A 25823-nucleotide genomic window follows, 5' to 3' on the forward strand; every position below is an offset into this window, starting at 1 on the left:
CTGAGGGAGTGCACGCGTGTGTGTGTGTGTGTGTCTGTGTGTGTGTGTGTGTGTCTGCGCGTGTGTGTGTGTGTGTGTGTGTGTGTGTGTGTCTGTGTGTGTGTGTGTGTGTGTGTGTGTGTGTGTGTTTGCAGCGCCTCTGGGTCTGTGTTTTTATTGCACTTTCCTGCTGGTTTCCAGCTGCACCGCCAGTTCCGGGGAGGGCCCTGGGCCAGCGGCTGTCAGTCCCCACCTCCTTCATAAAGTCCTGGCCTCGGGACAGTCCGCACAGCTGCCCAGCCTGAGACGGGGCAGCCCGCAGAGCTGCCCAGCCTGCGGAGACAGGACAGACCTGTCCCACTCACTCTTTCCCCTGCCGCTCCTGCCGGCAGCTCGAACCATGGGAGGCCGCGTCTTTCTCGGTAAGTACTTCGGGGCCCCGCTGGGAGGGGCGAGGAAGCTCCAGCGGTACCTTTGGCTGCGTCTGAGAAACGGGAGGCGCCGCTGGTGGCTGTGGGGCCTGCGATGGAGGGAGCCACATTGTCAAGCAGGCACTCTCGGCACATGGGGAGAGGGGCTGGTTGTACTTGGACACCCCCACACCCCGGCAGGAACTCCAGGGTGCGCTCGGAGCCTGCTACTCTGCCGGAGGTATCCTCAAGCTTTCTACTGGAGCCAATTTGGCATCTGCTCCCTAAGAGGGGAAACTGAGGCACGGGGGAAGGAAAGGGGCAAAAAGTGAGTGCTGGGACCCTGAGAGCCGCAGTGCTTAATGTAACGCATAGACGGACATGGGCGGGGGTGGGGAAGCTAGAGGCCAGGACTTCACTGCGGGGGACCCCCAATTTGTCCCTCGCAGTCTCAGCAGCAGGAGCAGCCCCAGAGTCCCCAGTTCTTGCTCCCCGCAGACCTGGCTGGGGCTCAGCTGTGGATCAAAGGAACTTTGGCTGGCTGTGGGTTTGAATTTGATTTTTGTTGTGACTTCCCGGGGACTCCCTTTCCCGCCCCACCCAAGGTGACTGTAACGGTTATCAGGGTAACTCGTTGCCTAAGCAACAGAGCAACAAAGAGAGTGAAGAAATGACATTTGGGGCAAAACCCAGGACTTCCCGGACCACAGGGACACAGCTTCCCTGGGCCAGCCCCAGGTGGCAGGTGTCAGCTCAGCACCCCGCCCTGGGCTCGAAAGCGAGAGACAAGAGCCCACGTTGGGGTTCTTGGGGGCACACCTGGTGGGGGCAGCTGCTAAGACCTGGCTTCCCAGTGGTTCCACGCCCTGGTTGTCTGTGTCAGTGGGGCCAACTCAGAGAGCCTCTGCGCCTCACTTTTCTCATCTATAAAATGGAGCACAACCTGTCTCCATCTTAGATTGTTTTAAGGCTTGAGTGAGTTAGGACACAAACTATTCCTGGTTCACAGTAAGAATTAGGTAAACAGCATTTTAAAAGTGTTGGCTGGACACGGTGGCTCACGCCTGCAATCCCAGCACTTTGAGAGGCCGAGGTAGGTGGATCTCTTGAGCCCAGGGGTTGGAGACAAGCCTGGGCAACATATTGAGATGTTGTCTCTACTAAAAAAAAAATTTTTTTTTTTTTTTGAGACAAAGTCTTGCTCTTGTCGCCCAGGCTGGAGTGCAATGGTGCAATCTCCGCTCACTGCAACCTCCGCCTCCCGGGTTTGAGCGATTCTCCTGCCTCGTACCCCTACCCCGAGTAGCTGGGATTATAGGCACCTGCCACCATGCCCGGCTAGTTGTTGTTTTTTGTTGTTGTTGTTGTTTTTGTTTTGTTTTGTATTTTTAGTAGAGACGGGGTTTCACCATGTTGGCCAGGCTAGTCTCAAACTCCTGACCTCAGGTGATGCACCCACCTCGGCCTCCCAAAGTGCTGGGAGTACAGGCATGAGCCACCATGCCCAGCCAAAAAAAATGTTTTTTAATTAGTCGGGCTTGGTGGCATGTGCCTGTCCTAGTGAGCCCTAGTGGCTCAGGAGGCTGAGGTGGGAAGACCCAGACCCCTTGAGCCCAGGAGGTTGAGGCTACAGTGAGCTATGTTTGCACCACTGCACTTCAGCCTGGGTGACAGAGCAAGATCCTATCTCAAAATAAATAAATAAATAATAAGGCCAGGTGCAGCGGCTCACACCTGTAATCCCACCACTTTGGGAGGCCCAGGCCAGCAGATCACCAGAGGTCGGGAGTTCGAGACCAGCCTGGCCAACATGGTGAAACTCTGTCTTTACTAAAAATACAAAAATTACCTGGGCATGGTGGCAGGCACCTATAATCCCAGCCAGTCGGGAGGCTGAGGCAGGAGAGTCACTTGAACCTGGGAGGTGGAGGCTGCAGTGAGCCGAGATCACGCCACTACACTCCAGACTGGGCGACAGTGAGACCATATCTCAAAATAAATGAATAAATAATAAAGTATGATGATTATTAAATCCTGGTAAGACGCTAGTAGGTCTGGGGAATTGTCTGGGGGTCCTTAGGAGGAAGCCTAAAGAAGGAGTGACTGCCCCGCCCCCCACCCCAGGGTCTCTATGCAGGAAACTGACTGCTTAGGGCTCAGCCCAGAGAATACAAACCAGATGAAACTCAAACCAGAACAGCAGCTTCTCTCCCAGCTTCTGTTTGGGCGACTTCCAAGGCCCCAGATGGAGGCAGCCAGGCCCTGTAGCCTCACGGTGGGAGTAGAGAACCCAGCCCATGCAGAGGGGATGGGGCACAAAGGAACCCTTCCCAGGGCCCTGGGAACCTCAATCTCTCAATTCCTCCTTCCCCAGCCTCTTCTGTTCATTGGATTCTTCCTCATCCTTTTCTGGGCTCCAAGCCTCAGTTTCTCTATCTGTAGAATGGGCATCAACACAGCCCCTGCCTCCTAGAGTGGTTTTGAGCTTTAAAGGAGTTACCTGGGGCTTTGGGAGTTGGAGATGAATCTGCCTAGATCCTGTCCTGCCAGGGGAGGTCATTTTGTGGTCTGTTCTGCAAAGAGGAACTGGGTTCTGGCCGAGGGAGGAACTAGCCAAGCCCTGTGGCCAGAGAGGAGGAAGAGGAGAATCCTGACAGAAGCGGGGAGCATGGGCTTGGGCAGCGGGGTTTAACCCAGCTGGAAGGAGTGTGGAGGTGGGAGTGGGGATCTCTGCCTTCCACTCACCTAAGGGGTACGAAATTTGAACACAGGGGCTGAGTGGTCAGGGGACCTCCAATCTGCACCCCAGATACCCGCCCTCTGAAGCTGTGCTCACAACAACAGACCCCAAAATTCCCCTGGGAGCTCCTCCAGGGTTGAATTGGGGCAAATGAGTGGTGAGTCATTCCTTCCCTTAGGCCCAGGAAGTGACTCACGCCCAGCCGTTGTCCTGGTCCCCATCCCTCTGCCCCACACCCCCCTTCAGGTCTCCCGGATTATTGGGGTCCCCAGGATTCCCAGATCGGCAGGGACTGGACGTCCCCTCCCAGCCTGCCCCAGGCCCCACCTGCTGCTCAGATCCCAACGCCCTCCCTTCCCCTGCCCTTCCCTTCTGTTTCCATCCACCCTCCTTTCTCATGGTTTTCTCTCTTCCTCGCTGTTTCTCTCTCTGTCCCTCTGTTCTCTCTGTCCCATTTCCTCCTGTTTCCTCTCCTGCTTTCTATGGGCCCCTTGTTTCTCCACCTCTCTCTTTCGCCATGTAATTTCTGTCTCTCTCCATCTCTCCGTGTCTCTGTCTCCATCTCTCTGTGTCTCTGCCTCCTTCTCTGTCTTCTCTTTCTCTAGCTGTCTTCTTTCTCTTCTCTGTCTCCCTCTCTCTCTTTCTCCAGCTCTGTCTCCTTTCTCCTCTCTGTCCCTCTGTCTCTCTGTCTCTCTATCTTTTTTCTTTTCTTTTTTCTTTTTTTGTTGAGAGTCTCGCTCTGTTGCCCAGGCTGGCGTGCAGTGGCAGGATCTCAGCTCACTGCAACCTCTGCCTTCTGTGTTCAAGCGATTCTCCTGCCTCCAACTCCCCAGTAGCTGGGATTACAGGTGCGTGCCACCACGCCCGGATAATTTTTTGTATTTTTAGTAGAGATGGGGTTTCAGTATCTCTGTTGGCCAGGCTGGTCTCACACTCCTGACCTCAGGTGATCCATCCACCTCGGCCTCCCAAGGTGCTGGGATTACAGGCGTGAACCAGCATGCACAGCTCTCTCTCTCTCTCTCTCTTTCTCTTTCTGTGTCTCTCTCTCTCTGTGTGTCTCTGTCTCTCTTTCTTTCTGACTCTTTCTCTCTCTCTGTCTCTCTGTCTCTTTCTCTCTCTCTCCGTCTCTCTTCCTGTCTCTCTCTCTCTAATCTCTATTTTCTCTCCACCCCTGCTTCTTTGACTCTATCTCTCTGGTGAACAGCAAGGAGATCCCTAGGTCCCCATCTCTGAATCCCCTGGTGATCTGAGGAGGGTCCCCCAGGACATGGCTTGGGAGGGGGAACCCCCTGAGCGCTGGGAACCGCCACTCCATGTGCACCCCAACAGGCGGCCACAGTGTCTTCCTGTGGGAGGGGCGCCCAGGGTGTGAAATATCACCACTGGGTCCCAGGACAGACCGCCAGGGCTGGTGGCGGTTGTGGGTGTGGTGTGTGTGCACCTGTGTCCCTGGAGGAAGTGTGGAGGTCCAGAGCATCTTAGAGCCTGGGGGATCCAACACCGTCATTTTTTTTTTTTTTTTTTTCTGAGACAGAGTCTTACTCTGTCATACAGGCTTGAGTGCAGTGGCATGATCTCGGCTCACTGCAACCTCTCCCTCCCGGGTTCAAGTGATTCTCATGCCTCGGTCTTCCAAGTAGCTGGGATAACAGGCACTTGCCACCACACCCAGCTAATTTTTTGTATTTTTAGTAGAGAGGGGGTTTCACCATATTGGGCAGGCTGATCTTGAACTCCCAACCTCAAAAAAAAAAAAAAAAAAAAAAAGAAATGAAGATGGCAGGCCGGGCGTGGTGGCTTATGCCAGCACTTTGAGAGGCTGAGGCAGGCAGATTACGAGGTCAGGAGATCGAGACCATCCTGGTTAACATGGTGAAATCCTGTCTCTACTGAAAATACAAAAAGTTAGCCAGGCGTGGTGGCGGACGCCAGGAGTCCCAGCTACTCTGGAGGCTGAGGCAGGAGGATTGCTTGAAGCCAGGAGTTCAAGATCAGCCTGGGCAACAGAGCAAGACTCTGTCTGTAAAATATATATATATATTTTTTGAGATGGAGTCTTGCTCTATCACCCAGGCTGGAGTGCAGTAGTGCGATCCGGCTCACTGCAAGCTCCGCCTCCCGGGTTCACGCCATTCTCCTGCCTCAGCCTCCCGAGTAGCTGGGACTACAGGCGCCCACCACCACGCCTGGCTAGTTTTTTGTATTTTTAGTAGAGACAGGGTTTCACCGTGTTAGCCAGGATGGTCTCGATCTCCTGACCTCGTGATCCGCCCGCCCCGGCCTCCCAAGTGCTGGGATTACAGGAGCCACCGCACCTGGCCTAAAAATAATTTTAAAAATATTTTGGCCGGGAGCGGTGGCTCACGCCTCTAATCCCAGCACTTTGGGAGGCCAGGGCGGGCGGATCACGAGGTCAGGAGATCGAGACCATCCTGGCTAACACGGTGAAACCCCGTCTCTACTAAAAATACAAAAACTTAGCCAGGCCTGGTGGCGGGCGCCTGTAGTCCCAGCTACTCAGGAGGCTGAGGCAGGAGAATGGCGTGAACCCGGGAGGCAGAGCTTGCAGTGAGCCGAGGTCATGCCACTGCACTCCAGCCTGGGCGACAGTGAGACTCTGTCTCAAAAAAAAAAAAAAAGTATTTTTAATTTTTTGACCTGGCGTGATAAATTATTTTTAAATTTTTGAGTCAGGAAATGTGGCTCATGCCTGTAATCCCAGCACTTTGAGAGGCAGATCACCTGAGGTCAGGAGTTCGAGACCAGCCTGGCCAATATGGTGAAACCTTGTCACTACTAAAAATACAAAAAATTGGCCGGGTGTGGTGGTGGGCACCTGTAATCCCAGCTACTTGGGAGGCTGAGGCAGGAGAATCACTTGAACCCAGGAGGTAGAGATTGCAGTGAGCCAAGATCACACTATTGCACTTCAGCCTGGGCAACAGAGCAAGATTCTGTCTCAAAAAAAAAAATTTTTTTTAGTGCACACTTGTGGTCCCAGCTACTTGGGAGGCTGAGGCAGGAGGATTGCTTGAGCCTAGGAATTGGAGGCTGCAGTGAGCTATGATTGCACCACTGCACTCCAGCCTGGGTGACCAAGTGAGACCCTGTGTCAAAAACAAAAACAAAAATAAAAAAACAGCCCCTATGGGGACAGGGTGACAGACTCTTTGGCTTTGAGCATCTGAGTGGGACGTGACATCTGCCCACTCTGTTTGAACGACGGGCAGGATCTGAACCTGAGAGGGGTCAGCATCCTCCTCCCCCAAAATGCATCACCTTTACACCTCCTTTCCCACCCTGGGATTCCCTCTGACCCCCTTTCCTTTCTCTGTTGCAGCATTCTGTGTCTGGCTGACTCTGCTGGGAGCTGAAACCCAGGACCCCAGGGGTGAGTCTGCTGGGAAGCAGAAAGCACAGTCCACAGCCAGAGTCTGGGGAGGGCCCTGGACCCCCGCCCAGCCCCCTTCAGCCCAGGGAAAGAGAGGCCTCGTGCACAGGAAACTCAGTGCCCTGGCTCATTTCCCTCAGTGTCCCCTTTTTGTGTGTCCCCTTGCCCCTCACCTTCTGACCGTGCTCCCTGCTCTTGCAGACTGTGCCCGGTGGTGCCCTGAGAACTCCTCGTGTGTCAACGCCACCGCCTGTCGCTGCAATCCAGGGTTCAGCGCTTCATCTGAGATCTTCACCTCCCCCACGGAGATTTGTGACGGTACAGAGGCTTGAGGGCAGCGCAGGGTACATCTGAGATTATGAGGCTTTGTCCAGTGCCAGTGGGGGACAGAGGTTGTTGTTAGGGGCCACAGCATCACCTTCCAGACTATCATCATGGACAGAGAAAAGACAAAGAGGGCAGGTGTGGTGGCTCATACCTGTAATCCCAGCACTTTGGGAGGCTGAGGTGGGCAGATCGTTTGAGGTCAGGAGTTTGAGACCAGCCTGGGCAACATGGCGAGACCTTGTCTCTACGAAAAATACACAAAATAACCGGGCATGGTGGCACACATCTGGAGTCCCAGCTACTTAGAAGACTGAGGCGGGAGGATTGTTTGAGCCCAAGGGTTTGAGGCTACAGTGAGCTATGATTGCACCACTGCACTCTAGCCTGGGCAACAGAGTGAGGTCCTGTCTTAGGGAAAGGAAAGGGGAAGGAGAGGGAGAGGATGAGGAAGAGGGAGCGGGGAAAGGGGAGGGGTACAGGGAGGGGAAGGGAGAGGAAAGGAGGCAGGCAGGCAGGAAGGAAGGAAGGAAGGAAGGGAGGGAGGGAGATAGGCCCGGCGGGGTGGCTCATGCCTATAATCCCAGTACTTTGGGAGGCCAAGGTGGGTGGATCACCTGAGGTTGGGAAGGTCGGGAGTTTGAGACCAGCCTGACCAACATGGAGAAACCTCGTCTCTACTAAAAATACAAAATTAGCCAGGCATGGTGGCACATGGGCTCATGCTTGTAATCCCAACTACTCCGGGGGCTGAGGCAGGAGAGTCGCTTGAACCCGGGAGGCAGAAGTTGCGGTGAGCCAAGATCGTGCTATTGTGCTCTAGCCTGGGCAACAAGAACGAAACTCTGTCTCAAAAAAAAAAAAGAGAGAGAAGAAAAGAAAAAGAGAGAGAGGGAGGGAGGGAGGGAAAGAGAGGGAGGGAGAGAGGGAAAGAAAGGGAGGGAGGGAGGAATGAAGGGGAAAATAAGGGAAAAATATGAAGGAGGAGAAGTAAGAAGTGAATAGGCATGGCTTCCCAGGGAGAGAGAAGCTGGGTGCTCAGGAATCTGGAGTCTGTGCCTCAGTTTACCCTTAAGACTGGGGAGGGGTACATTCTGGCTATAAGTTTTTTCTGCCTTTTTTTTTTTTTTTTTTTTTGAGACAGAGTCTCACTCTGTCTCCCAGGCTGGAGTGCAGTGACCCGATCTTGGCTCACTGCAACCTCCACCTCCTAGGTTCAAGCGATTCTCCTGGCTCAGCCTCCTGAGTAGTTGGGATTACAGGCATGCACCACCACGCCTGGCTAATTTTGTATTTTTAGTAGAGACAGGGTTTCACCATGTTGGCCAGGCTGGTCTCGAACTCCTGACCTCAGGGGATCCACCCATGTCAGCCTCCCAAAGTGCTGAGATTATAGGCGTGAGCCACTGCACCCGGCTGCCATGGGGTTTAAATTTCTACAAAAAGACTGGGGATGGGGATGTGGAGCTTCCTGTTCATCCCCCACCTCAGCTCTGTTCACTGTGTCCAAATCTAGGATGCCAGCCAGAGAACTGAGATCAAGTGTGGTCTTCAGGAATGGCTTGCTCCAGCTGCAGCACAGCCTGTGCAGTGCAACTTAGGATTCTTTCCAAAAGATACTAAGCAGCAGGCCCCATGTTGGGGAATCAGGACGAGGGTCTCTGCCCTGATGGAACTCACATCTTTGGAGGTGACTCCCTGTCCTGTTGTGTTCCAGACATCAATGAGTGTGTGCCACCATCGAAAGTGTCTTGCGGAAAATCCTCGTACTGCAGGAACACAAAGGGGAGCTACGACTGCGTGTGCAACCCGGGGTATGAGCTTGTTTCTGGGGCAAAAACATTCAAGAATGAGAGCGAGAACACGTGTCAAGGTAAGAACCACCCCACGTCCTCTGACTCTCCATCCGTGAGATTTGGGGTCACCACAGCCATTCTGGCAGCATCCAGAGAGCAGGGCCTTGGTTATAGGGTCAGTGAGATGGGACAAGTGTGCATGTACCTACCCCACCACCCCAGAGAGGCAGAGCGATGTGAGGATTAAGGGCTGACTCTGGGACCAGCTGCCTGGGACAAATCCTGAAAACCAAGTGTATGACATTGGCCAGGATACTTATTCAGAAACTTCTGTCCACATGTGAGATGTGATAACATTATCATGCTTGTAATTCCAGTGCTTTGGGAGGCTGAGGCGGAAGGATCTCTTGAGGCCAGGAGTTCAAGACCAGCCCATAGCAACATAACAAGATCCCATCCCTATAAAAGGGGAGACCAAGGCAGGTAGATTGTTTGAGCCCAGGGGTTCCAGACCAGCATGGGCAAGCAGGTGAAATCCTATCTCTACAAAAAATACCAAAAAAAAAAAAAAATTAATTAGCCAGGCATAGTGGCCTGCGTCTGTAGTCCCAGCTACTCAGGAGGCTAAGGCATGAGAGTCGCTTGATCCTGAGAAGCAGAAGTTGCAGTGAGCGGAGGTCACAGCACTGCACTCCAGCTTAGGTGACAGAGCGAAACTCCATTTCAAAAAAAAAAGAAGACTGGGCATGGTGGCTCAAGCCTGTAATCCCAGCACTTTGGGAGGCCGAGGCGGGTGGATCACGAGGTCAGGAGATTGAGACCATCCTGGCTAACACAGTGAAACGCCGTTTCTACTAAAAATACAAGGCCGGGCGTGGTGGCTCAAGCCTGTAATCCCAGCACTTTGGGAGGCCGAGATGGGTGGATCACAAGGTCAGGAGATCGAGACCATCCTGGCTAACATGGTGAAACCCCATCTCTACTAAAAAATACAAAAAACTAGCCGGGCAAGGTGACGGGCGCCTGTAGTCCCAGCTACTCGGGAGGCTGAGGCAGGAGAATGGCGTGAACACGGGAGGCGGAGCTTGCAGTGAGCTGAGATCCGGCCACTGCACTCCAGCCCGGACAACAGAGCGAGACTCCGTCTCAAAAAAAAAAAAAAAAGAAACAGGCTTGGACTGAGAGAAGGGGACTCAGTCAGGCAGCTGGGCAGAGACGTGGACATCAGGGCTGAGGTGATAGAGGGACCTCCACGGACATCAAGGCAGGTGATGGAGACAGCAGCCTGCTGGTTTGGAGCAGGACCTATCACCAGAGGTGAGAAGCTCAGAGGGGCCTGGGCCCCTCCCTTTAACCTCAGCACTCCAGGCTTCACTATTGCACCTGAGGACACGTGCACCCAATGTCACAGCCCATGGGGCCTCTGACACCTGGGCCAGAGACCTGGGGTGGCTCCCTCTACTCCTCACCCCACTGTCTCCAGGCGTCTCAGGGCCATCCTAGACACCTGATCACCCATCTTTGTCCCAACCCCGAGACTCAGGAGCCTCCACAGGGGGCCACATCGGAAGCTCAGAACATCCCCCTGCCCATCTGGCATCTTATTTGCATAAAACAAAAGGAGGCTGGCACTCAGGATATTTCATGGGCTCATGACATGGCGTGGGGTGGCGCATTCCAGTACAGTATCCATCCTTTCCGCCATCGCCGGGGACTGCCAGGATGAGACTTGCTGCCACTGGGGCTCACATGAGCTCAGCCACACCTGGAACCCCTCTGACACCCACTCCTACCATAATGAACCCCAAAACCCTGTCCAGAATCTCAGGAGGAGGGAATCTCAGCCAACAACCTTGCTTGGAGAAGATGCCTCCTGACCGTCTTCCTGGCCATTTAGCCCTCATCCATTTCCCCATTCAAGGCTCCACCCTCACCCACTCTGATAATTCCTGGGCCTAAATGCATCTCCAGTGACCAAAGCTTGGGAGGATGCTGTGGCCAGGGGTGGTCAGGGTGACATGAACCCCACAAATGGATTCAGAGGGCCAGGCGCTGTGACTCATGCCTGGAATCCCCGTACTTTGGGAGGCTAATGTGGAAGGATCACTTGAGGTCAGGAGTTCGAGAGCAGCCTGACCAACATGGTGCAACCCTATCTCTACTAAAAATAGAAAAATTAGCTGGGCGCAGTGGTGCGCACCTGTAATCCCAGCTACTCGGGAGGCGGAGGCAGGGGAATTGCTTGAACTCGTGAGGCGGAGGTTGTAGTGAGCTGAGATCACATCACTGCACTCCAGCCTGGGCGACAGAGAGAGACACTGCCTCAAAAAAAAAAAAAGGCACTCAGAGGATTGGATGAAGGAAGCGGCTCCAGCCTGGACTAGATGGCAAGAGAGAGTGTCACTGGGGACCATCGCCCCAGGCCTGATCCTCTCCCAAGCCCAGTCCTGGTCTGGACCACTTGGGGACAGAGATGGAAGCTTGAACCCCATTCAGCAGGACCCACAGGTCTCCATCCCTGGTGGAATGACAAGGGATGAGAGGACAGATACATCTGCCACCCCTCACCCATCGGCACCGGTGCCCTCTCCAGCCACAAGCCCCCGCTCACGGCCAGCTCTGCTCAGATATGGATTCTCACCACATCCTGCTATTTCCATACCCGTAGATCCCTTCCTGGGGGTCAGAAAAAAGCATCTTTGTAGACTCGGGGCTGCTTGGCTGGACATCAGTCCCCACTGTCCACCCCAGCCTGGTGCCCACTGTCCAGGCAGCCCTAGCCTGTCCTGCACCATCGCTCACTCACCCCACCCCTGCCATTGCACTGCATCATGGGGGCTGTGGCTCAGGGAGGGGTCTTGGCCCATGCCCATGAAGCTGGGCTCTCAGAGCTAGTGTGGATGGGACAGCGCCGTCCTGCCAGGGCCACCAGGATTCTGAGAATTTGGCCAGCGAGCTGCCATCCTGGGGGAGTCAGGCCCAGGGCCACCATTGAGAGCCAAGACACGTCCTGCCCAGGCGCACAGCATGTCCCTTGCATTTGGTTCTCAGGAAGGCCCCACCCTGGCCTTTGCCCGGAATCCTCAGGCTGGGACACAGATGGCTGGGACACACCAGCTTGGAGCTGCCCAGAAAGGCAGAGCAGAAGGGAGGACTTGGCTGCGTCCGGCCACATCTGGACAACAGAGGGCCTGGGCCACCACCCTCACCATAGGATGCCTCTGTGTGGATTGGAAAAGGGAGGAGACAGTGGTGCCTTCCAGATGCTTCCGTGCCGGGAAACGTGGCGGACCCTCAGCCCCGAAAGCTGCTCACAGCTACGGGCATCCTTCACCCTCTCCTTCCTCTTGCAGACGTGGACGAATGTCAGCAGAACCCAAGGCTCTGTAAAAGCTACGGCACCTGTGTCAACACCCCCGGCAGCTTCACCTGCCAGTGTCTGCCTGGCTTCAAGTTCAAACCTGAGGACCCGAAGCTCTGCACAGGTAGAGGCCCCGGGAAGACGCTGTGAGGCTGGACGGGAGCTGGGGATGGAGCCGAGGCAGGTCCTGCAAAGCAGCCGAGGAGGAGGGAGAAGATCCGCAGGTTCCCACAAGGTCAAGGACCTGCTAAGCCCCTGCCTAAGGATTCACCTCCCAGGAAGGTCCCGCCACAGCAGGGAGGCGGCAGGGCCTCTGGGGCTTGGAGTGCCCTTGTGGGCCCCCAGACCTCATCCCTTCCTCGTCTGTCACGTGTGAGTGGAAGAAGGTGTCACTTCCAGTTCTGAGAAGGGGAACCTCCACCATGACCAGGGAGGGAGCAGATGAGAGGTTTTAGTTTTTAGTCATGGAAGTCCGGCTCCCATGACTCAGTTTCCCTTTTGCTTTCACCTCCTATAAACTGGGGACCATGGTCCCTGCTGTGCCCTTCTGGTAGGAAGACCATCATAAGATGCTTTGAAGGTGAAGCTGAAGGTTACCAGGTGGCGACACGTGCAATAATGGTCTTCAGTCTGGGGCAATGAAAAGACAGGGAAGTGGGTGCAGTGAGTGGAGGGCAGGCCTGGGCTGGTCAGGGACAGGGTTTGACCCTCTGGCTTTGTCCTCAGATGTGAATGAATGCACCTCCGGACAAAACCCATGCCACAGCTCCACCCACTGCCTCAACAACGTGGGCAGCTATCAGTGCCGCTGCCGCCCGGGCTGGCAACCGATTCCGGGGTCCCCCAATGGCCCAAACAATACCATCTGTGAAGGTCGAGAGCTCAGATCCCACGTTCCCAGAGACCCACAAACATCTAACCACATGTTCAACGGCACCCCACGAACCAAGCGGAACGAACGCTGGAGGCGCCCGGCTGTGCCAGGCGCTCGTTCTTCTGAGGCTAGATGAGAAAAGAGCAGGGCTCCCCGGGAAGGAGCTGGGGTACTGAGGGGGGAGGCTCAGGGGGACCCCAGGCAACAGCTGATGACTCATTGGGAGGAAGACGTTTCACCATATTCGTAACCTGCACATCTGCACGGGGCACACCTGCTGTGCCCAGGCCTCTCCACGCTTCCATAACCCAGCGTCCGCCACTCCAAGGGGGGCACTAATGTCAGGAAGAACGAGCTGGGGGCACAGACAGGAGACAGGACCTTCTCTGGGCTCGGACAGGGCCTGACTCCCTTCTTCCTGTCCTCAGATGTGGACGAGTGCAGCTCCGGTCTGCATCAGTGTGACAATTCCACCGTCTGCTTCAACACCGTGGGTTCGTACACCTGCCGCTGCCGCCCAGGCTGGGAGCCCAAACACGGAATCCCGAATAACCAAAAGGACACTGTCTGTAAAGGTACGACCTGACCCTAGAAGCTCCCCAATCCCCAACACACACAGACACTCTCCCGCCTAATGAGCCGCTTGTCTTGTTCCCTGCAGAGATGAATTTCCCCACCTGGACCCTGCCCCCTGGAGTCCACAGCCAGGTGAGTGGCCCCCGCAGGGACGAGGTGGCAGGAGCTCCATCCACACAGCACCGCATCTGTCTCCTTTTGCTAAGTTTCCCACCCACCGTCCAGGCTCTCTGACCCCCACATCTCCTCTCTCTGCAGACGCTTTCCCAATTCTTCAACAAAGTCCAGGACCTGGACAGAGACTTCAAGACAAGCTCAGCCAATGTCACCATCCAGGTAAGGGCAGGATGCTGGGGGACCCTAGGACAGTGTAGAATCAGCTGGGGGAGGCTTCCATGTGGCCAGAGAGAGTGCCCAACCGAAGCAGGGGCCTCTAGTCAGAGATGTACATGCGCATAAGATACACATACCACATACAGTATGTACACAAACATATGTACACTCGGACACGTGAAGACGCACGCACACACACATACACCAGGTATAATGGCAACAGACTGCAGCACTTAAGAACCTGGAGATGGGCCACAGGAGCTCAAATCCCCCCATTGCCACTTCTTGCTATGTGATCTCAGGCAAGTGAGCCGCCCTCTTTGGGCCACGGTTTCCTCATCTGTTTTTGGGGTTGTGGTGGGTTTTTTTTGTTTTTGTTTGTTTGTGTGTGTGTGTTTTTTTTTTTTTGGAGACAAGGTCTGGCTCTGTTGCCCATTCTGGAGGGCTGTGACAAGATCATGGCTCACTGCAGCCTCAATCTCCCTGGCTCAAGTGACCGTCCCACCTCAGCCTCCCAAGTAGCTGGGACCAAAGGCACGCACCACCATGCCTGGCTAATTTATTTATTTATTATTTATTTATTTAATATATTTATAGATGGGGGTCTTTTTTTTTTTTTTTTTTGAGACAGAGTCTTGCTCTGTCGCCCAGGCTGGAGTGCAGTGGCCGGATCTCGGCTCACTGCAAGCTCCGCCTCCCGGGTTTACGCCATTCTCCTGCCTCAGCCTCCTGAGTAGTTGGGACTACAGGCACCCGCCACCTCGCCCGGCTAGTTTTTTGTATTTTTTTTTTAGTAGAGACGGGGTTTCACCGTGTTAGCCAGGATGGTCTCGATTTCCTGACCTCGTGATCCGCCCGTCTCGGCCTCCCAAAGTGCTGGGATTACAGGCTTGAGCCACCGCACCCGGCCAGATGGGGGTCTTGCTATGTTGCCCAGGCTGGTCTCGAACCCCTGGGCTTAAGTGATCCTCCTGCTTCGGCCTCCCAATGTGCTGGGATCACAGGCGTGAGCCACTGTGCGTGGCCTCATCTACAACACAGGCATTAAAATAATGCCTCCTTCATATAGTCAGTGTGAAGGGTAAATAAACTAATAGTGGTAAGACTCAGAGAACAGTGCCTGACACATGATCAGCCTTATAGAAAGGCTTTCCCGGCCAAGCACTGTGGCTCCCGCCTGTAATCCCAGCACTTTGGGAGGCTGAGGCAGGCGGATCACCAAAGGTCAAGAGTTTAAGACCAGCCTGGCCGGCCGGGCGCAGTGGCTCAAGCCTGTAATCCCAGCACTTTGGGAGGCCGAGACGGGCGGATCACGAGGTCAGGAGATCGAGACCATCCTGGCTAACACGGTGAAACCCCGTCTCTACTAAAAAATACAAAAAACTAGCTGGGCGAGGTGGCGGGGGCCTGTAGTCCCAGCTACTCGGGAGGCTGAGGCAGGAGAATGGCGTAAACCCGGGAGGCGGAGCTTGCAGTGAGCTGAGATCCGGCCACTGCACCCCAACCTGGGTGACAAAGCGAGACTCTGTCTCAACCAAAAAAAAAAAAAAAGACCAGCCTGGCCAACATGGCGAAACCCCATCTCTACCAAAAATACAAAAATTAGCTGGGCGTGGTGGTGTGTACCTGTAATCCCAGCTACTCAGGAGGCTGAGGCAGGAGAATCGCTTAAACCTGGGAGGCGGAAGTTGCAGTGAGCCGAGATTGCGCCACTGCACTCCAGTCAGGGCAACGAGAGTAAGACTTTGTCTTAAAAAAAAAAAAAAAAAAAAAGTTTTCCCATATGTGTTTAGCACCGTAGAAAAATGATGTGAGCCACTTAACATAATTTTAACTTTTCCAGTGGCTAGATTATTTATTTAGTTAGTTAGTTTTAGAGATACGGTCTTGCTTTGTCACCCAGGCTGGAGTGCAGTGGTACAATGACAGCTCACTCCATTCTCAACCTCCTGGGCTCAAGCGATCCTCCCGCCTCAGTCTCCCAAGTATTAAGAGCTGAGGCTACAGGTGTGAGCCACTGTGCCTAATTTTTTTATTTTTTGTAGAGATGAGGGTCTTGCTATGTTGCCCAAGCTGTTCTTGAATTCCTGGATTCAAGTGATCCTCCCACCTCAGCCTCCGAAAGTACTGGAAGTATAGGTGTGCACCACTGTGCCTGTTGTCCAATAACTACACTTTATAAAGTAAAAATAAAGTTAAATTAAAGTTAAGATTGCAGGCCAAGCATGGTGGCTCAAGTCTGTAATCCCAGCACTTTGGGAGGCTGAGGTGGGCAGATCACCTGAGGTCAGCAGTTCAAGACCAGCCTGGCCAACATGGTGAAACCCCATTTGTAAAATAACAAAAAAATTAGCCGGGCATGGTGGCAGGGACCTGTAGTCCCAGCTACTAGGGCGACTGAGGCAGGAGAATCACTTGAACCCGGGAGTCGGAGGTTGAAATGAGCCAAGATTGTGCCACTGCACTCCAACCTGGGAGACAGAGTGAGACTCAGTCTCAGATAAATAAATAAATAAAGTTAAGATTACATTTAACCTAATAGATCCAATGTATTAACCACTTTAACATGGAATGATTTTTTGTTTTGTTTTGTTTTGTTTTGTTTTGTTTTTGAGACGGAGTTTCGCTCTGTTGCCCAGGCTGGAGTGCAGTGGCACCATCTCGGCTCACTGCAAGCTCCGCCTCCAAGGTTCATGCCATTCTCCCGCCTCAGCCTTCCAAGTAGCTGGGACTACAGGCGCCGCCCACCATGCCTAGCTACTTTTTTGTATTTTTAGTAGAGACGGGGTTTCACCATGTTAGCCAGGATGGTCTCGATCTCCTGACCTCGTGATCTGCCCGCCTCAGCCTCCCCAAGTGCTGGGATTACAGGTGTGAGCCACCGCGCCCAATCAAAGTTATTGTTTTTTTTTGCTTTGTTTTGTTTTGAGACAGAGTTTCGCTCTTGTTGCCCAGGCTGGAGTGCAATGGCATGATCTCACCTCACCGAAACCTCCGCCTCCCGATTCAAGCAAGTCTCCTGCCTCAGCCTCCTGAATAGCTGGAATTACAGGCATGCACTACCATGCCCGGCTAATTTTGTATTTTTAGGAGAGACAGGGTTTCTCCATGTTGGTCAGGTTGGTTTTGAACTCCCGAGCTCAGGTGATCCACCCGCCTTGGCCTCCCAAAGTGCTGGGATTACAGGCGTGAGCCACCAAGCCTGGCCGGGAATTATTTTTTTTAAACCCTGAGATATTTTGTATTCTTTTTCTTAGAATAAGTCTTTGAAATCTGTTGTGTATTTTACACTTCAGAGCAGGTTCAGATGCATTAAAAGTGCCGGACAGAGTTAGAACAGAGCCTGCCGGGGATGGTGGTGGCCACCTGTAATCCCAGCTACTGGGGAGGCAGGAGGATTCCTTGAGCCCAGGAGTGGGAGCCTCCAGTGAGCTAGGATTGCCCCACTGCACTCCAGCCTGGGTGACACAGCAAGAGCCCGTCTTCAAAAATAAAATAAAAGGTTGAGTGCGGTGGCTCACGCCTGTAATTCCAACACTTTGGGAGGCCAACGTGGGCAGATCTCTTGACCCCAGGAGTTCAAGACCAGCCTGGGCAACATTGTGAAATCCATCTCTACAAAACAGTACAAAAATTGCCGGGCGCAGTGGCTCATACCTGTACTTCCAGCACTTTGGGAGGCAGAGGTGGGTCAGGAGTTCAGGAGTTCGAGACCAGCCTGGCCAACATGGTGAAACCCCATCTCTATTAAAAATAAAAAAATTAGCTGGGCATGGTAGTGGACACTTGTAATCCCAGCTACTCAGGAGGCTGAGGCAGGAGAATTGCTTGAACCCAGGAGGCGGAGGTTGCAGTGGTCCAAGATCGTGCCATTACACTCCAGCCTGGGCGACAGGAGTGAAACTCCATCTCCAAAAAAAAAAAAAAATTACAAAAACTAGCCGGGTGTGGTGGCACGCTTCTGTAGTCCCAGCTACTCAGAAAGTTGAAGTGGGAGGATCACTTGAGTCTGGGAGGCGGAGGTTGCAGTGAGCTATGATTATGCCACTGCACTCCAGCCTGGGAGACAGACCGAGACCCTGTCTCAGAAAAAGAAAAAAAAAGAACAGAAAATCAAAACAGAGCCTGGCAGGCAGGCTGTGCCCAACCAGTGTTAAGCACTGTGATTCATACATACATGGAGGCATATACACAATCCGCCACTTGTTTTCTGATTAATGCATGATCTCAGTGATTCCCTTGTGCCTGTGGGTCTCCAGGGTGTCCCCTGGTGGGCGGGGGGTGGTGAGATCCAGGTCCTTCAGGCAACCCCTGTGGTCCCATGCTCCAGCGATTCTGTCACCCGCCACCCCGTAGAACCTCATCAAATTGGTGGACGAACTGATGGAAGCTCCTGGGGACATAGAGGCCCTGGCCCCATCTGTCCGGCACCTCATAGCCACCCAGCTGCTCTCAAACCTTGAAGACATCCTGAGGATCCTGGCCAAGACCCTGCCTGAAGGCCCCTTCACCTACCTTTCCCCTTCGAACACAGGTGAGACCTTGGCCTGCCCTGCCCTAACCCTGGGCCCCACCTGGTACCCGGGGTCCCTAATCACTACTGCCCCTCTCCCCTCAGAGCTGACCCTGATGATCCAGAAGCAGGCGGACAAGAACGTCACTATGGGTCAGAGCAATGCACGCATGAAGCTGAATTGGGCTGTGGCAGCTGGAGCCAAGGACCCAGGTAGCAGTGGCCGTCTGAAACGGGAGCCTGTGGGAAAGAGATGGAGGAGCTGGGATGGGGCCAGGGTGAGGTTCAGAATATGGAACAACTGACCGGGCATGCCTGCAATCCCAGCATTTTGGGAGGCAGAAGTGGGTAGATCGCTTGAGCTCAGAAGTTCAAGACCAGCCTGGGCAACATGGTGAAACCTGGTCTCTACAAAAATTACAAAAATTAGCTGGGTGTGGTGGCCTGTGCCTGTAGTGCCAATTACTCGGGAGGCTGAAGTGAGAGGATCAGTTGAGACCGGGAAGTTAAGGCTGCTATGAGCTATGATCACGCCAAAGCACTCCAGCCTGGGCGACATAGTGAGACCCTGTCTTAAAAAAAAAAAAAAAAAAAAAAAAAAAAAAAAAGCCAGGCGCAGTGGCTCATGCCTGTAGTCCTAGCACTTTGGGAGGCTGAGGCAGGTGGATCACCCGAGGTCAGGAGTTCGAGATCAGCCTGGCCAAAATGGTGAAACCCCATCTCTACTAAAAATACAAAAATTAGCTGGGTGTGGTGGCAGGTGCCTTTCATCCCAGCTACTCGGGAGGCTGAGGCAGAAGAATCGCTTGAACCTGGGGAGTGGAGGTTGCAGTGAGCTGAGATTGCGTCACTGCACTCCAGCCTGGGCGAAAGAGCGAAACTCCATCTCAAAAATAAATAAATAAAGGAACAGCTAGAAACTGACTCATCGGGAGGGGCTCCTGGCGTCATCGTGGAGGGCTGGCTGAGCCTGAGTTGGGCCATCTTGGGAGGGAGGATACAGCATGGGAGGAGGACAATAGGAGTAGGCAGCGAGCGTGTCTGTTCCCCAGGCCCCGCCGTGGCGGGCATCCTCTCCATCCAGAACATGACGACATTGCTGGCCAATGCCTCCTTGAACCTGCATTCCAAGAAGCAAGCTGAGCTGGAGGAGATCTATGAAAGCAACATCCGCGGTGTCCGACTCAGACGCCTGTCGGCCGTCAACTCCGTCTTTCTGAGCCACAACAACACCAAGGAACTCAACTTCCCCATCCTGTTCGCCTTCTCCCACCTTGAGTCCTCCGGTGGGAAGGAGGGAAGAGACCCTCCTGCCAAGGTCTCTGCTCACTCTGCTCCTTCCTCAAAGATAACCCAGGGTCTTTGCATGTGCTGGGCCCCTCCCTGTAAAGCTCTTTCTCCATGTGACTCCATTTTTTTTTTTTTTTTTTTTGGTGAGACGGAGTCTCGCTCTGTCGCCCAGGCTGGAGTGCGGTGGCCGGATCTCAGCTCACTGCAAGCTCTGCCTCCCGGGTTCACGCCATTCTCTGGCCTCAGCCTCCCGAGTAGCTGGGACTACAGGCGCCCGCCACCTCGCCCGGCTAGTTTTTTGTATTTCTTAGTAGAGACGGGGTTTCACCGTGTTAGCCAGGATGGTCTCGATCTCCTGACCTCGTGATCCACCCGTCTCGGCCTCCCNTTTTTTTTTTTTTTTTTGAGACGGAGTCTCGCTCTGCCGCCCAGGCTAGAGTGCAGTGGCCGGATCTCGGCTCACTACAAGCTCCGCCTCCCGGGTTCACGCCATTCTCCTGCCTCAGCCTCCGGAGTAGCTGGGACTACAGGCGCCCGCCACCTCGCCCGGCTAGTTTTTTTTGTATTTTTTATTAGAGACGGGGTTTCACCGTGTCAGCCAGGATGGTCTCGATCTCCTGACCTCGTGATCCGCCCGTCTCGGCCTCCCAAAGTGCTGGGATTACAGGCTTGAGCCACCGCGCCCGGCAGTTTTTTGTATTTCTTAGTAGAGACGGGGTTTCACCGTGTTAGCCAGGATGGTCTCGATCTCCTGACCTCGTGATCCACCCGTCTCGGCCTCCCAAAGTGCTGGGATTACAGGCTTGAGCCACCGCGCCCGGCCTTTCTTTTCTTACTTACCTATATTTTTAGACAGGAGGGTCTCACTCTGTGGCCCAGGCTGGAGTGCAGTGGCGCGATTATAGCTCACTGCAACCTCGAACTCCTGGACCCATCCATTCCTCTGGCCTCAGAGTTTTGAGTAGCTGAGGCTACAGGCATGTACCACCACTCCCAGTTAACTTTTTTATTTTTGATAGAGACAGGGATCTCACTGTGTTTCCCAGGTTGGTCTAGAATTCCTGGGTTCCAGTGATCCTCCCGCCTCAGCCTCCTAAGTAGCTGGGACTCTAAGTGTGCACTACTATGCCCAGTTAATTAAAAAAAACATTTTTTTTTTAATGGAGATGGAGGTCTTGCTATGTTGCCAAAGCTGGTCTCAAACTCCTGGCCTCAAGCAATCCTCTCACCTTGGCCTTCCAAAGTGCTGGAATTACTTACAGGCGAGAGCCACCACGCCTGGCCACCTTCTAATGTACTATGTATGTTACTTATTCATTAGGTTTATGACATAATCTGCCTCTCCCACTTTTTTTTTTTTTTTTTTTTGAAATGGAGTTTCACTCTTGCCACCCAGGCTGGACTGCAGTTGCTCAATCTCGGCTCACGGCAAACTCTACCTCCCAGGTTCAAGCGATTCTCCTGCCTGGGACTCCCAAGTAGCTGGGATTACAGGTGCTTGCCACCACGTGCAGCTAATTTTTGTATTTTTTAGTAAGAGATGGGGTTTTGCCATGTTGGCCAGGCTGGTCTCAAACTCCTGACCTCAGGTGATCCGCCCGCCTTGGCCTCCCAAAGTGCTGGGATTACAGGCATGAGCCACTGTGTCCGGCCTCCTCTCCCACTCTTATGTCAACCTCACAAGGGTAGGTGCTTGTGTCTGCGGCGTTCACTGCTGTGTCTCCAAACTGTTACATTCAGTAGGCGCTCAGTCAATACTCATCTAGTAAACAAGCAGCCCTCTTGGGCTCAGCGCAAGCCCAGGACCTAAGAGTGAGCTCCAGGCCAACCTCTCTGACCACCCCCATCTGCCCATAGGACGTGATGCCTGGGCCACGGCAGGAGCTGATCTGTGCCTTCTGGAAGAGTGACAGCAACAGGGGAGGGCACTGGGCCACCGAGGGCTGCCGGGTGCTGGGCAGCAGGAACGGTAGCACCACCTGCCAATGCAGCCACCTGAGCAGCTTTGCGATCCTCATGGCTCATTATGACCTGGAGGTGAGCAGCTGGGGCCATCCTCAAGCGCCCACAGGTAACAAGGTCCAGCAGCAACCAGATAGGCAGCTAGTTCTCCATGGAGCCCTGCTGGTTGCTCAGATATGTCTGCATGGTTGCACAGCCCAGGTGTCCCCACATCACACCCCTCGCATCCTCTTCCTTTGGCGTCTTCTCTACAACCCAGAAACTATACATCAGGTGCAGCCAGTAGCTCCTCTGCCTGTCCATCCTGTACCAATTGTGAGATGTCAAGTAAAAGCTCCCCGTGTAGAGCATTCCAAGGGAGCACCACTTGCCTTTTTTATTTCAGACGGCTGTCGTCCAGGCTGGAGTGCAGTGACGCAATCTCAGCTAGTGAGGTTCAAGGGATTCTCCTGCCTTAGCCTCCTGAGTAGCTGAGATTACAGGCGTGCACCACCATGCCTGAGTAATGTTTGTATTTTTAATAGAGACAGGGTTTCACCATGTTGCCCGGGCTAGTCTTGAACTCCTGACCTCAGGTGATCCACCCGTCTTGGCCTCCCTAAGTGCTGTGATTACAGGTGTGAGCCACCATGCCGGCCTTTTAAAATTTTCATTTTTATTTTTATTGTTTTTGAGACAGAGTCTTGCTCTGTCGCCCAGGCTGGAGTGCAGTGGTGTGATCTTGGCTCACTGCAACCTCTGCCTCCCGTGTTCAAGCGATTCTCCTGCCTCAGCCTCCCAAGTAGCTGGGATTACAGGTGCACGCCACCATGCCCAGCTAATTTTTGTATTTTTAGTAGAGGCGGGGTTTCACCATGTTGGGCAGGCTGGTCTCGAACTCCTGACTTCAGGTGATCCGCCCACCTCAGCCTCTCAAAGTGCTAAGATTACAGGCGTAAGCCACTGCACTCAGCCTGGAGCACCACTTTCTGTATGTGACTTCAGTAGAATCCATAGTTAAGCTGGGCCTTGTCGAAAACTGCAATTAGGCAGAGAAGGGGAGCGCCTGTGGTCCAGGCCATAGGCCCAGCAAGCACAAAAATGTGAAATCCGTAGACTCCCCTGCCAGCTGGTAAGTGTGGCCAGATCTAGGAGGGACAAGGGAGGAGGTCAGAGAGGTGGGTCCGTCAGAGTGTTGGCGGAAAAGGGACCACAAAGAGGGCAGAAAGGCCTCAGGCCCTGAAGGAACCCTGAGCACCCGGTGCCACTCCTAGGACTGGAAGCTGACCCTGATCACCAGGGTGGGACTGGCGCTGTCACTCTTCTGCCTGCTGCTGTGCATCCTCACCTTCCTGCTGGTGCGGCCCATCCAGGGCTCGCGCACCACCATACACCTGCACCTCTGCATCTGCCTCTTCGTGGGCTCCACCATCTTCCTGGCCGGCATCGAGAACGAAGGCGGCCAGGTGAGGTCCCGCCCGGCTCCCACCTGAGCTCTGGGGTCAGGGAGACCTGGGAGGGGTTAGCCTCCCCCCCACTCCCGGGGCTCGGTCGGGTAGGCGGGCCCTGGAGGCATGAGGCCCCGCCCCTGTCCTGGATCTGGCCCCGCCCACCGGGGGGTCGGGTTGTCTCTTTAAAGGGCGCTGGCCTTGGAGCCGCCTGGCCATGCCCCGAGTCCCCGCTCGCTTCTGAGCGTTGTTGGGGATGGGCCCTGGAGGGGAGCCTGGCCCGGCTCCAGACCCGCCCACCCTTCGGCTGTGGTCCCGCCCACTCTCGGGCCCTGGCGCCGCATGCCCCGCCCCGCGCTGACGTCGCCCCGCCCCTCCGTCCCCGCCCCGCAGGTGGGGCTGCGCTGCCGCCTGGTGGCCGGGCTGCTGCACTACTGCTTCCTGGCCGCCTTCTGCTGGATGAGCCTCGAGGGCCTGGAGCTCTACTTTCTTGTGGTGCGCGTGTTCCAGGGCCAGGGCCTGAGTACGCGCTGGCTCTGCCTGATCGGCTATGGCGTGCCCCTGCTCATCGTGGGCGTCTCGGCTGCCGTCTACAGCAAGGGCTACGGCCGCCCCAGATAGTGAGTGCAACGAGGTGGGGCAGGGGGAGGGCGGGGTGCTAGGCCCGGGGCTCACAAGCAGTGCCACGCACGATGTCCAGCTGCCCTCGGTTCTGCTTCTGGCTTCCTGGGACACTGATGGGACCCCTCCCTTACCTCACAGCTGCTGGCTGGACTTTGAGCAGGGCTTCCTCTGGAGCTTCCTGGGGCCTGTGACCTTTATCATTTTGGTAAGTGTCCACTCCCCCTCCACCAAAGCCCAAGCGCCATGGGCCCAGGCCCGCCTGGACTATCGCTCTCGACCTCTAACCCACAATCTGCTCCCCCGCCCAGTGCAATGCTGTCATTTTCGTGACTACCGTCTGGAAGCTCACTCAGAAGTTTTCTGAAATCAATCCAGACATGAAGAAATTAAAGAAGGCGAGGTGAGAGGAGGGGCTGGGAGGACTTGGAGGCGGGGCCGGGGTGAGGGGCATGAAGCTGGAGGTGATGTGGGGGCCCACACTGCAACCCCCCTCCCCGCAGGGCGCTGACCATCACTGCCATCGCGCAGCTCTTCCTGTTGGGCTGCACCTGGGTCTTTGGCCTGTTCATCTTCGATGATCGGAGCTTGGTGCTGACCTATGTGTTCACCATCCTCAACTGCCTGCAGGGCGCCTTCCTCTACCTGCTGCACTGCCTGCTCAACAAGAAGGTGGGGGCCTGGGCACGGTGGCACACACCTGTCATCCTCCCACCTACTTGGGAGGCTGAGGGGGGAGGATTGCTTGAGTCCAGAAGTTCGAGACCAGCCTGGGCAACATAACCAGACGCTGTCTTTACCAAAAAATTCAAAGATAGCCAGGGTGAGGCCAGACGAGGTGGCTCACGCCGGTAATCCCAACACTTTGGGAGGCCGAGGTGAGCAGATCATCTGAGGTCAGGAGTTTAAGACCAGCCTTGGCTAACGTGGTGAAACCCCATCTCTACTAAAAATACAAAAATTAGCCGGGCACGGTGGCACATGCCTGTAGTCCCAGCTACTTGGGAGGCTCAGGCAGGAGAATCACTTGAACTGGGAGGCGGCAGTTGCAGTGGGCCAAGATGGCACCATTGCACTCCAGCCTGGGGGACAGTGAAACTCATCTCAAAAAAAAAGATAGCCGGGTGTGGTGGTGAATACCCATAACCTCAGCTTCTCAGGAGGCTGGGACAAGAGGATCACCTGGGCCCAGGAGTTCAAGGTTGCAGTAAACTATGATAGTGCCACTGCACTCCAGCCCGGGCGACAGGGGGACCCGATCTCAAAAAAAAAAAAAAAAAAAAAACACACACACAAAAACACCAAGGTGGGGCTTAAAGGCAGAGCATGGGGAGGAGCATGCACGGTCCCAGGGTCTGCTCCTGCCCTGACTGGGTATCTGGGCCGGCAGGTTCGGGAGGAATACCGGAAGTGGGCCTGCCTAGTTGCCAGCGGGAGCAAGTACTCAGAATTCACCTCTACCACGTCTGGCACTGGCCACAATCAGACCCGGGTAAGGGGCTGCGCCTGGAGCGGGTGTGTGGGCAGGAAGGCACCAGGGCTGGCAGGGCTCAGGTCTCACTGGGCTCTCCTCTCCAGGCCCTCCGGGCGTCAGAGTCTGGCATATGAAAGCACGTGGTTCTGGACGGTCCAGCAGCTCCTGTGGCCGCAGCAGCTTTGTACACGAAGACCATCCATCCTCCCTTCGTCCACCGCTCTGCTCCCTCCACCCTCCCTCCCTAAGCCCCGTGTGTGCCACCAGGAGGGAGTGGCAGCTATAGTCTGGCATCAAAGCCCAGGACACCCAGTGGGGTGGAGCCGGAGCCACTGGTCCTACTGCTGGCTGCCTCTCTCCTCCACCTTGTGACCCAGGGCAAGTACAGGGGCTGGCCCAGGGCTGCAGCACGTTGCCTTGGCACCTGGGGCTAGTACTCAGGACAGACTGAGGGCTCGTCCCGGCCTGGACTTTTCCTCTCACGTCTGCTGCAGAACTGAAAAGACTAGGTGCTGGGGCTCAGCTTCCTTCTTAAGCGAAGACTGATGTCAGAGGCCCCATGGCAGAGCCCCTTGGGGCCACTGCCTGAGGCTCACGGTACAGAGGCCTGCCCTGCCTGCCCAGGCAGGAGGTTCTCACTGTTGTAAAGGTTGTGGATGTTGTGTAATGTGTTTTTATCTGTTCAAACTTTTCAATGTTGACACTTAAAATTAAACACATGCATACAGAAGATGGCCTTGCCTGCTGGT

The 25823-nt window shown here is 54.6% G+C and overlaps 1 protein-coding gene across 3 annotated transcripts; it reads left to right on the forward strand.

Annotated features, from left to right (window-relative positions):
• Window positions 1–227: 227 nt before the first annotated feature.
• ADGRE5 (adhesion G protein-coupled receptor E5) lies at window positions 228–25806 on the forward strand. Of its 3 annotated transcripts, XM_025367314.1 has the most exons (20): window positions 228–401; window positions 6473–6523; window positions 6725–6841; window positions 8565–8720; window positions 11997–12128; window positions 12731–12877; window positions 13307–13453; window positions 13540–13586; window positions 13713–13790; window positions 18144–18321; window positions 18406–18513; window positions 19353–19618; window positions 21448–21627; window positions 22806–22997; window positions 23373–23599; window positions 23742–23808; window positions 23912–24003; window positions 24104–24272; window positions 24991–25092; window positions 25179–25806. In XM_025367314.1, the coding sequence occupies exons 1-20, from the start codon at window positions 380–382 to the stop codon at window positions 25206–25208; spliced, it is 2508 nt and encodes an 835-aa protein (XP_025223099.1). In that variant the 5' UTR covers window positions 228–379; the 3' UTR covers window positions 25209–25806. The 3 variants fall into 3 exon arrangements, with proteins under 3 accessions (XP_025223099.1, XP_025223100.1, XP_025223101.1); XM_025367315.1 differs by lacking the exon at window positions 12731–12877; XM_025367316.1 differs by lacking the exons at window positions 11997–12128; window positions 12731–12877.
• The last annotated feature ends 17 nt before the right edge of the window (window positions 25807–25823 follow it).

Source organism: Theropithecus gelada, chromosome 19 (assembly GCF_003255815.1).
Source record: "Theropithecus gelada isolate Dixy chromosome 19, Tgel_1.0, whole genome shotgun sequence".
Taxonomy (NCBI): Eukaryota; Metazoa; Chordata; class Mammalia; order Primates; family Cercopithecidae; genus Theropithecus; species Theropithecus gelada.